Consider the following 12,027-nt stretch of genomic DNA (forward strand, 5'->3'; position numbering starts at 1 on the left):
TTGGTCATGGTGCTGGAGTCAGGGGGCCGTCAACTCCCCGGCCTTGTCCCTTGAACATCAAGGCCCCTCTGCTGCCTCTGATCCCCGGCTCTCTGCAGCCTTATGAACACCATGTAGTGAAATGCATGTTCACATGCTGTGTTCTATATGCAAAACCAACACTGGCCGAGCATCACTGAGAGAAGGACTGCTCCTGATACATCTGGGCTCAACAGAAAGAAAAATCAATCAACAAAAAGAATTAAAATTAAAAAAAAAAAAAAAACACTTAATGGGGATTTAAACTTGTGTGCAAATGTCTTGGTGCAATTATGGAGCAGAGAAGGAGTCAGAGATGAATTAGAACAACCACTAAATGGAATTCAGTTTGATGATAAATCAGGATCCAACTGTCAAGATCACGGTGTGAAAAAGGTCACTTGCTTTGAATCATTGCTCCGCCAGCACTAAATAACACGAAGGCTGACGCAGTGTAGTGAATTCTATTTTCATAAACTTAAAAACTTGAATCAAAATTAACTGCACTTGTAAGGAAATTACTGCAGTTCAATGCAAATTTTTCTTATCTGTATAATAAGAAGAGCCGGATCACGCGTTGGTATTTCATCAGTATTCTCCAACTCTTGTTCGCTGTGCTTGAGCGTTTTAGTGTTGTGTCTGTACTGTGCTGTTCTGAAAGGGTAACATGTTATGGCAGCTCTGTAGCCGTGAGCATAGCAGCATGTTTTCTTTAAATGTCCACCGGGGAAATCAATACCTTGTTTAGAACTGAAATTGGACAGTCAATGTTACAATCATCTGTTTCCAATGACAGTGAAAGGCAGTTACTGAAATTATAATGTCAACGACCATTTAACAGGTCAGAGATTGACCAGCAATTAACATGACTCATCATTTTTTTTTTTTTTTGCCATTAGGAGCATTGATCCACATGTATCTGTGTATATATTTGCACTTTCCAGGGGACATCTGGAAAGATTGTAGAGTGACACGTCCAGTTCAAAAAATGGGAAATTCAATTTGATTGAAAAATAATCAACGCTGAACACCACATGATGCGAATGTATGAAAACTAGTTAGTAGTTAGCAACAGTTAGCTTAAAGTTGTTAATAAATGATTCGAAATTGTTAGCTAAACGTAACAAATATGGTCCTGAAACAGAGAGCTAAATTAACGGAGAAACAATTAACAATGTTAGCAAAACAGTGGAAACTGTTAGCTTAAAATAGTGAATAACAATTGAAACTTTTAGCTTAAAGTAATGAAAAAACATTTGAAATAGCTAAACGAAATGGATAAATGGTGGAAATAGATGTGCTAAAAGTAATAGATAAACTGTTTAAATTGTTAGCTAGAAGTAGCCTAAAGGATAAACAGTTAATAGAGCTAAAAGTAATGGATACAGAGTACAGTGAGCTAAAAAATGGCCAAAAGTTGAAACCGTTAGCTAAATTTGCATTAATAAGTAGTTAAGATAGCTAAAATTTGCGTAATAGATAAACATAAGGCTACAGTTAACTAAAGGAATGGATAAATGCTGAAATTGTTCACTAAACGTACGGATAAACCATCAAAATAGCAAAAAGTAATGGATAAACAGTACAATGAGCTAAAATTAATAGATGAATAATTCAACTGTCGCCTAAAAAGTAAAAGTAATGGATAGAGTGTTTACATAGATAAACCTAATATGCGGTTAAAACAGATATGCCTGTTTAATTTGATATGTTTACATAGTTAATAGCGATAAATGACATCCTGTTTAAAATCAATTCAAATGAACACATTTGGAACATGATGGATAGTGTCAATAAAGAGGTATCTAACTGCATTAGAGCAATAAGTACCCTGCTCACAGTTACTGAGAAGCAGTAAATATCACACAAAAATCAAACGTGATTGTCCTTGGAGGTCATTTTTTATTATAGCTCCATAAGCTGCTACAGTGTCCCTTCGCTGTTTTCCTTGTTAGTCTGTGAACAAAAAGACCCATCAAGCCGTGTGTCACAGGGGAACAGATAACAGTAGGCCAGGTGAGCGGAGGTCAGAACATCCTGATGAGGGGGCTGGGTGGAGGGGGGCCGGTAAGGGTGGAGGAGATGTAATGGAGGCATGGCGGTTAAATGCCGGGACCAGCCGTGGGCTCCGGAGGGAGCGGGGCATGGGCAGCATCACCTCGGGCATCTCCTGACCGCGCGTGATTGATGGGGAAGAGCTGACGAGCCGGGCTCCCAATGTCACTCTCCAATTAAATAACTCTCACCGCTGAACTGCAGCCCCCCACCTCCTGTGATACACCTCCCTCTTCTCCTCCCTTTCACCTCTCCCTTTATTATCACACACCCACTCTCCCTCTGTACCCTGTCTGCCTTTAAGTTGAGTTCTTATTTAGTCCAGCTTATGCTCTCTTTCCTTTTATCTCCATGGCATTATCCTCCTTCGACTTCCCTTTCTCTGGCTGCTCTCCCTTCGCCTCACGCAACATTATTCTTCCTCTTATCCCACTACAATGTGGTATAGCTCATTTTTACCTGTCCATTGTCCCGTGTCCCTAATTTCAGCTTTGCTAACTGCTCTTCCAGGTATGACAGACAGAGGCTGCTCTTTCTATTAGTTTGGGTCAGTGCTCTCTTTCTAAATGACAGAGCAGAGAACAAAAGGAGCCGCACAACTGTAATGTATTCTGTCTCAAAAATGCAAATAGCATGGAGAAAAATACACGGAAGGGAAACCTTGGGTGACTTATGATCAGGGCTGTGTTTCAACTGAAATATAATGTTTCCTTATATGAGAACAGGTGCATTTACTATGAAAAGATAAGTGTAAACCACCTGCTAAAGAGGAATTCTAACTGTTTACGCTGACACGGCTTGAAGAGTGTGCGTATGCACCCGCTATGACTGGAGATGCTGGTGCACACTGCATGTTTACTGTGTCTAATTAGGAATGTAACTAATACTGTTTCTGGCTTCACAGGTCTGCGAGTGTAGAGGTGCAGTAGTTTAGAGAAGCCAGCCCCATGCTGCATTCTTCTGTCACCACAGAAGCTCAGTTTGTGGCTAATTGGATGAAAAACAAATAGAAATGGGGGCCCAGATATCCATGCAGAAGTGCACTTAAAAAAAATGGGTATTTTAAAAGCCAGTTCGGGGAGTGTGAATTATGCAAGGAAAAACAAAATGACAGACGTCCAGTGGAACCTTGAATGAGAATCACTCAGATGTCTTGTATTTGAACATGTGACTTGCAGGATTTAATTATTTTTCAAGGTGAAGTAGGGGGTGTTCCACTCCTCTCATTGGTCGAAGGTGTCAAGAATTTTGTATTGATTTTTTTTTTTGCACCAGCGAGGCAATCATTTAACAGTACACATGCCATCTGCTGCCAAAAAACTTGGCAGATTTGAAAATTCGGCTCTTCTCTCTCTCTGCCAGATCGCGGCGTGTGTTTCTGGCTCCCTCCCCGCCAACTTATTTTGGTCAAACTCTTTCGATAGGCTCTCTCCACTCCAGTCAGCGAGGATTTGGCTCAGATGAGAGCGTTTCCTGTCTCGCCCGGCGTTCTGACTCCTCGCTGCTGCGCGTCCCCTGTTGCCTATGTAGGGGAGAGATAGATGCGTACCCGAAACCCTGCAGCTGGGGTTCCCTGCACGGAGGCAGCACTGCGGAGAGAGAGGGAGAGAGAGAGAGGGAGAGAGGGAGAGATCAGACTTGCCATATCCCTGCCAAGGGTGAGAGCATTTTTACGCGCGATCCAGTCGCCGATCTCCAGCAGCCCTGCTCTGCCATCAGGACTAATTTCACCATGAAAACTTTTAAACTCTTCATTTCGACGTAAGCCGTTTTCCTCTGTGTGGTGCGTGGAGAGGAAAAAAACCCAACTTTTACCAGCAGCCACCATCTGTGCGGCGGTGAACTTATCCCACCTTCTTTTGGTGAGTATTTCCAGCGGATTTCAGAGCGCGGTGAGGACAGTTGGCAGTCATGTGGCGAATTTTATTTATACGTACCCACAATGCGTCGCAGTTAATTTATGATCTGCTTGGGTATTCTGTGCATTTTTTTTTGTCCCGTCGCTTATTCTGTAATTAGTATTCCGTGGACACAGGTTTCCTGCGGCGGTCGCTCGCAGAGATTTTTACTGTCGGTGCTTCCGTGCTGCCCGATTCCCATCCTGTGTTTATTTGGCACCGTCATCTGTCATCTTCCGCTTTATTTCTCTAAAGCCCGAAGTTGTTCAGATGTTCGATCGATCTGTGTTAATGATGCGAGCGGTTTTATTTATTTATTTAAATTGGACGAACGTGTCTCATCGATTCGGGAACAGGTGCGTCCTGCGAACTTTTTTCTGCATTGTGCAGGTGTTGACAGCTAATGCGCAATGATTGATACTAAACAGGAGGGTCAAAGCAGTCAGGGCACATCGGTGCGCAAGGCCGAGCGGAGGGCTACCTGCTGATTTACACTGCAAAGAGTCCATGTCAGGAGATTACAGGCTGCAACATCTATTTTTTTTCTTCGTGAACAAGTGGGGAAAAAAACTGCAAGCGGGGTAAAAAAAAAAAAGGGGGGGGGGGGGATAGAAATTTAGATTTTTCTAAAATAAACGATCTGCTATATTTCAGTTTAATGTACTTCCACATGTTTGGAGGAAATTCATGAAAGTAATAACTGCAGTGGGAAGAAGTGGCAGAAGCTGGCAGAATGTGCCACTTGTTTAAGGACCAAAAAAGATTACATGTGGATCAATACACAATAAAATGACTTCTAAAGATGGATCTTGCAGTGCATGTTTATTTTCAAGCAAGATGCATCGACGTTTATGAGATCTCTGCCCTGCAAAATAATCAGCTGTGTTTGTGCTGCCTGTGAGCCATATAATCATCATAGTGAGTGGAAAATGCAGTGTGATATAGTATTTTGCACAACCCCTCCGCAGCATTTCATATTATGTAGCTGCAAGGACAGGGAGACGTGTTTATGTGGCTGTGAATGTGTGGGTCTCACTTTAAAGACTTTTTTAAAGCATGATTCCAAAAATACTTCATTTAACACATAGTTTTCGCTGCTGTCGCGGGGATATGAATTGGAGTGAACAAGTGTCATAACTCAGCCTTTTTCATTTATCAAGTATCCACTTGCTGTTTGGGTGGACAGACTTTATTCTGCACTCTACTCAGCAAATTCCTGTCTTTGCTAACATGCAGCATCTGTAGTAAACTCTGTTAAGCCCTCTGTGGAGCTCTTTACAGTTTCTGCATTGTGTCTTGTCCATGCGGCGTGTCAGTCAGCTTCAAATCCACTTGCAAAGGTTGGATTCAAATGAATGAGTCAGAAATCGTTGAGTGGGGAGACCACCTTTCACCCGGAGGACTCGGGTTCAAGCTCCTGCCTCTGTTAAACTCTGGCCTGTTGTGTGCTGTGAGTGTCCTTGAAGACTCGCCAGCTCCGGGGTTACTGTGGCTCTTCAGCTGCCCCCGCGCTCTTGATTTTCCCCTGAAAGAGACAAACAAAGGGGAAAGAGAAGGTCGAGGAAAAAACAACAAAGTGCCTCGTTATTGATTATATTAAAGCTGCTCATATAATTATTGCAAAGACGTGATCTACATGCTGGTGTCCACCTGCAGATGATTCAAAAATAAGGAGAATATCCCATAAACTTAAACGACGCCATAAAAAGCCTTTATGAAGCGTCTCAAACCATAATCAACTCAAGTTCTCACACAGTTTGTGTCGTGCGTCCTGGCCCACGAGGGAAGACACTGTGAATGTACACAATGATTGAGGAGAATATGGTACAGAGGAAGCGTGCGATTGGTTACTGAGCGCTGTAGCTCTGGTAATCCTGTTGTGAGACTGGCAAATGGGATTAGAACAGTGTGTGTAAGAGAAACAGAGCCGGGGGACGACTGGGAGGCTTTACATTCACGGATTTATCTCGCATTTTCACTTAATTTAGCGTCATCGCTTTGGCACTGTCCAACAATGAGTCTGCTTCTCTTTACAGGAAGTCAAATGTGGACTTTGACCACTTTTGAAAAGGCTGACTGAGTCAACCAGAAGAGGATATTTTGTGCTGATATTTGAATATTTTTAAATGATGAGGGCAAAAAGCAGCAGTTTGATTTTCTCTGCAGGGTGGAAAACCAACTGAAGCATTTAGAGCGTTTGGCACCAAACATTGCGAGCGCTTTAAGGCAGGAGGGTAAAACTGACTTTAAATGAAGAATAATAGGCAGTTTGCCTGGGTAGTTAAAGCACAATGCCTCTGTTTTTCTCAGTTTTGCCCTTTAAATCTGACAGTATTTTAGTCATCACACTCGCAGACATCAGGCCTGGTTTTCACTCCTGTACAGTATGAAAAGCAGCTTCCACCGAGTGAGATAATCCATCGCAGTGAACACAACGCCTTCATTTGGTTTCCGCCAAAGTTTCCCTCTGTTTCGTCGCCGCTTCGTCGTGCACTGACTTGAGTGTTTTCATATCAGCGCTGCATTACGCTCTGCTTACGGTCAATCACCTGACACCAACAGGAAGAAGGAATGGAAGTCATCGTGTGGAAGCACTGTCTCGTCACGTCCATTTCTTTGTATTTGCTTGGCTGTGAAGAGCTTTTGAAGCCACATTTGACATAATATGCTTTCATTTTGAGAAATGTTTCAGAAGAATTGATTTCTCAGCAGCTTGAAATGCTTAATAATTTGGACAAATCAACAACAGAGGAAATCAGCAAAAGCTCATTTACCAGCAAGCCAATACGTGCCTTGTTGAGCAAGCTGCTGCACCCACAACTACATTAGCATTATCTGCAGTTTGTATCTGACCCCGTCTCCTCTAGTGTTCAGACTTTAGCAAAATTAGAAGCGTTTACTTCGGTTCAATCTGACCCCGCGCCGTTTTCTCTCCCACAATACCACCGCTGCAACCTGGCTTCGCAACTCGTGCTGCCCTGCAGCCAGATCTGCTCCACTTTCCACCTCTACCATTAAATTGTCATGCAGAGGTAGTGACTTTGTCCGTGTTAGTCTGTGCACGTTCACGTGTTGCAGCCTTAGCGTGTCGGTATATTGTATTCCAGTTCATGTTGGAAGCGTGGACAGGTCAGGGTGACTGTTTTCACAGCTTCATGGCTTCTTGGATAAAGTTGTGCCTCGTAGGGGTTCGTGTGCTTCCTGCACTGAAAGGAAAAAAACAATTTAAACTGAGATATTTATAAAAATTAGATTCCCTTATGTTCAGGGTGCTTCTCACAAAGATCTAGGTGTCTGCAGAGGTGACAATCACGGCGCTATGATTTACTTCCGTGTTAATTATTAGCACAGAATAATGGCTCTGCCGTGGCGAGGTACAACAAATCACTTCCACAGGATGTGCGGTTTGCTGTTTTTATTTTGCTGGGGGGATCAGAGAGGAAGTAAAATGAGAACCGGAGAATCTGTGTGTGGGAAGAAAGAGGTCACTTTATGCCAAAGCAATTACCTTCCTCATCCAGGCCCCTGCCAATACTCTGCGTAGAGGGGAGAGAAAGAGAGGTCAGCGAGGAAATAAATATACGTGCGGTCAAGCTCTCAGTTTTCTAAGCGTCTGCTTTCAGAAGACCTCCTGAAGTTGAAATGGCATTTCTGAGTCAGTATCCTCCCAAGATATTGCATAAATTTGCCAGCGAGCTCTGCTGCGCATCCTCGCCGCCTCCAAGCGTGGAGTGTTGCTCCTTCACAATATTTATTGTGGGAATCAGTCAAAGCCATTGTTACGCGTCAAATTAGATAATACCAGCGATATTATGAAGTTTGTGTAATTGCTCAACTGCTCAGGACCACCAGGATGTGTTGTGACATGACGAACATTATCTGTCAGGAGCTGAAGCTTTTCTCTGCTTTGACAAGTCTTCATGTTCTGGCATCTTGGGGGATCTGTCACGGCATGACGACGGCAGGGAGACAGATCCCCTTGCATGTGCTCAGGCCGGCAAACAGACTGCTCGGAGTAGAGGTCAGGAGCGCTCGGGCCATCATGCTGCTGACAGCTCAGATTTATTTTTAATCACGGCAATGAGAGCTCGCCACACAGATCATGCGGCTTGTTAGCGTTGAGTGGCGAGCCCCGCCGCCATTACGCCATGATCTTATACAAAGAAAATGTGACAAAATAATGACCTTGGTGAGGTAAAGCCCGGATAATTGGGAGCCGGCCTGAATGGCGTTTTGATTGTTATTCCGTGCAGCCACTGTTGTTTCACTCGCTGTGAAATCTCTTTGCCCGTGTGCATTGAAAACTCTGTGTCTCCATCTTACCCTGATTAACATTTTGACCTCCCCCGCGATTTTCCTATGCCATTTGCGTAGGTGAGTGTGCGCATGTGAAGGACGTTATGTTGATTGTCTGCACCATATTTACTGTCTATTCATTTTTGACCAATTTCTTTATGATTGGTGAAAAATGTCATTATCGTTGCATCAGCAGGCACATTACTTGCTGTCTAAAGTGACTGCGGTCACAGAGGCAATTTTGCTGACGGTACTTTCTCTCCTCTCTCCTCTATGTCTTTGTCTCTCTCCTTTTTTTCTCTCCCTCTCTCCCTCTCTCTGTTCTGATAGGTGCCAATTATACAGCCTGTGTGTTGAAGCCTGCCTGGTCGCCACTGACCCTGTTAGCCAGCTTTAATGTCAACTCCCCGGCTCCAAAGTGGAGGGAATTACCCCACTTTTAGTCTCCAATCAGGGAAAAAGAAGAGCAACGCAGCAAAATGCAGAGCTTGACTCTTTTTCAACCCGTGCGCAGGGTCTGACTGCTCTTGCTTTCTGTTGAAACACAGGGTCACGACTGTGTGGATAAAACCCTGAGGGTTTTGACATTTCAGCCTCACTGTCTTTTTTTAGTTTTTGCTCCTCTTCTGGCCTCAGTGCTTTTTGGAGGAGGCCCAGATGATGGGGTGGTGTTGCTCAGGCATATGCAGAGCCCTGGCTCTCCTGGCACTCCTGCTTCCCTTGCGGGAGAGGGGCTGCTGGGGGCTGAATCCCAGCTCTGGGGATCTGGAGAAGTCCCCACACTCTGATCCAGACCCCTGGGATGTCCTGCACAGGCACAAACGCAGCTGGGTATGGAACCAGTTCTTCGTATTGGAGGAGTACACAGGAAATGAACCCCTCTATGTTGGCAAGGTAAGCGATCTGTGACTGCTAACGGATCAACATTAGCACGGCTTAACAATGTGTGCTGCTTTAAATGTGACTGAATCTGCCTCCTAAACCCTGTGATGAACTGATTCACACATCCTCACATACCCTATTTTTGCAGCTCTGGCACCAGGTTCAGTGCACCTGTACAGTAATACACATATCAATAACCTCTTACCATAATGACCTGCAAAAAACTGGGACGCAGCAGAGTTTTACAGAGGTGTACATATTCCCCATGCCCTACATAAAACGTTAAACAAATGAAAAGACAAAACACAGACAGTGTGGGAAGGTATCCTGCATTTTATTCCAGCCAGGCTGAAGTGTGTTCTTGTACAAATGTACAGCTTTAGTTTAGAGGACGCTGTACGACTTGACAAGGTAATTTGCACCGTAATCATTCCCCAGAAAAGGTACATATTACTCAAAAGTGTCTTTGTGGAGTAGGTGTTCTGCCAAGGTACAAGCAGATAGATCAAAGTAATGCATGTTTTGGCAGATAAATAAGTATGAAACCCTCCCAATGACACAAATGGCATAATTAATGAGAGGGTACAGAGACAAAGTGACTAAGCATGCGTTGGTGAGGTACGGTAGCTCTGCTTTTCTATTATGGATCACGTTCCTTCAGGTAGAAATATATACAGACCAGTGGAAGAAGAGTCTTCACCTGAAGAAATGTCATTTGAAGTTAATTACAAGTAAATGTCCTGCAGTCAAATTTGTATTTAAAATAAAACTGCACCAACAAAATGAGCTAAGAAGCTAAAGTGAGCGTACCTGTAACACTAAGCGGTGAGCAGGTACAGACATTTATTTACAGCAAAATATGCTTGAAGTATCAGAAGTAAAAGTACTCAGAATGCAGGAAAATGCCTCCTGTGAGTGTTTTGGGTGAAGGTGTGTTGTCTTGTTAAATGTATAACAGTTCGTCTTATCTTACAACACTGACTCCAAAAACATGATAAAAACAGAATCATGTGCTTGTGAACGACTGAGCCTTTCCAGGATGCCCCTTTCATACCCAGTCATGACACTCTTACCTGTTACCAGTGAGCCTGTTTACCTGTGGAATGTTCCAAACAGGTGTTTTTGGAGCGTCCATGTCTTTCCCAGTCTTTAGCTGCTTCTGTCCCAACTTCTTGTTGTTGTTGTTGTTGTTGTTGTTGTTGTTGATCCCTGTAGTGATGTATGAATAGAAAGTAGCATAAAATGGAAATACTGTAAATAAAGTATTTCTCTAGCATTAAATATTCATGACAAAATAAGCAACGATCAATGTTAATTAAAAAAAAAAAAAAAGATTTTTAAGGTATTGTTTATTAAGAGTTGAGCAGATTTCTGCTCCATCAGGACTGGGTGGGTGTTGTTTTGATCAGGTTTGATTGACGGTAAACAAACATCCCACCAACTGTCATCTGATTCTGAGTCTGACGTTGCTCTGCTCTGATTGGTGCCCTGCAGCATGCGACATCACCTGCTTCTAAGTGAGCCCCGCCCACTTCAAACCAGTGAGAAGTGCACAGAACAATGAAAAATTTCATGTAAAATAACATGAAGTTCTGACTTTTTAGAGCCTTTAATTACAGGAATTCAGTGGATGTAGTATAACCAGATGCTCTTTGTTGTCCCTTTATGCTGCTCACAAAAATTCTATAAATGAATAAGTAAATAATAAGTGAATATGACTGAAGGTGTCTGACAGCCTGAGGAAAGAAGCTGCTCTGTAGTCTGCAGGTACAGCAGTGGATACTTGTGTAAAGCTCAGCAGACAGCAGGAAGGTGAACAGGCTGTACTTGGGTTTGTGGTGTTTTTTTGTCCTTTGGGTCCTTTCTGTGCAGACACCTCACCTCGCTGATGTCTCCGATGCTCGCTAGATGGGTTCCAGTGATGATCTGGGTGGCTTTAATCACCCGCTGCAGAGCCCCTCCTGAGCTGAGCCGTGTGCACAAACGTGCCTGTGTGTAGTGTCTCCAGTCAGGATGCTTTTTATTGCTCCCCTGTAAAAGTTAAGAAGGACTTGGTGGGAATTTTGCCTTCTTAAGTCTCCTTCAGTTGTGCCTGAGCTTTCTTTACCAGGATGTGTGACGACCACATCTGCTTCAGTGTGATGCTGATTCTCAGGAGCCTAAAGCTGCTCACTTGCTCCACCTCGGCTCCACTGATGTAGACTCAGGTTTGGGTCTTTGCCTCCACTTTTCTAAAATCGGCTCTTTGGTTTCGTTGAGCAGCAGGTTGTTCTCTGAGCGGCACTCTGCAAGATTGTTTATTTCCTCCTGATGTGAATTCTCATTATTTTTTGTCGCCCGGCTGATGATGGCGGTGTCGTCAGCAGACTGAACCGCAGAGTTCTCTACACGTCGGGGTTTGCAGTCGTGGGTGTACAATGAACAAGAAGGGGCTGAACACACGGCCATCAGAGGCTCCGGTGTAGAGCACTAGAGTGGAGGAGGTGCGACCGCCTGTCTGGGGTCTATTTGTGAGGAAGTCCAATATCCAGTTGCAGAGTGTGGTCCTTCAAACCCAGAATTCGAGAGCTTGAGGACCACCCTCTGCAACTTGAGGATATAATATACGTCAAATAAATGCAGGGAAGCAAAAAGTACATTATTTCCCTCTGAGATACAGTAGATATACATAGTACCATAGAAGTCTAATAGTCTAGTGCAGTATATGTATTTATATATATATATATATGTATGCTCCTCAAAACTGGTAAGTTTTGATGTTGAATAAGTGTCAGGTTAAATATAGTACCTCAAAGTGTACTTAAACGCAGAATGAATAATAGTATTTAGTTACAGTCCACGACTGCAAGTAAACGAGTTATTATAGCTGTAAAATCAA

General features: G+C 43.5%; 1 protein-coding gene across 1 annotated transcript in view; it reads left to right on the top strand.

Annotated features, from left to right (window-relative positions):
* The first annotated feature begins 3,560 nt into the window (after positions 1-3,560).
* Positions 3,561-12,027, top strand: part of LOC143340181 (cadherin-7-like) — a 100,059-nt gene continuing 91,592 nt past the window's right edge. Inside the window, exons 1-2 of the mRNA XM_076761839.1 lie at positions 3,561-3,935; positions 8,598-9,161. Coding sequence (XP_076617954.1) covers positions 8,925-9,161 — 237 coding nt within the window. The 5' untranslated portion in view covers positions 3,561-3,935; positions 8,598-8,924. The remainder of the gene's footprint in view (positions 3,936-8,597; positions 9,162-12,027) is intronic.

Source organism: Chaetodon auriga, chromosome 21 (genome assembly GCF_051107435.1).
Source record: "Chaetodon auriga isolate fChaAug3 chromosome 21, fChaAug3.hap1, whole genome shotgun sequence".
Classification (NCBI taxonomy): Eukaryota; Metazoa; Chordata; class Actinopteri; order Chaetodontiformes; family Chaetodontidae; genus Chaetodon; species Chaetodon auriga.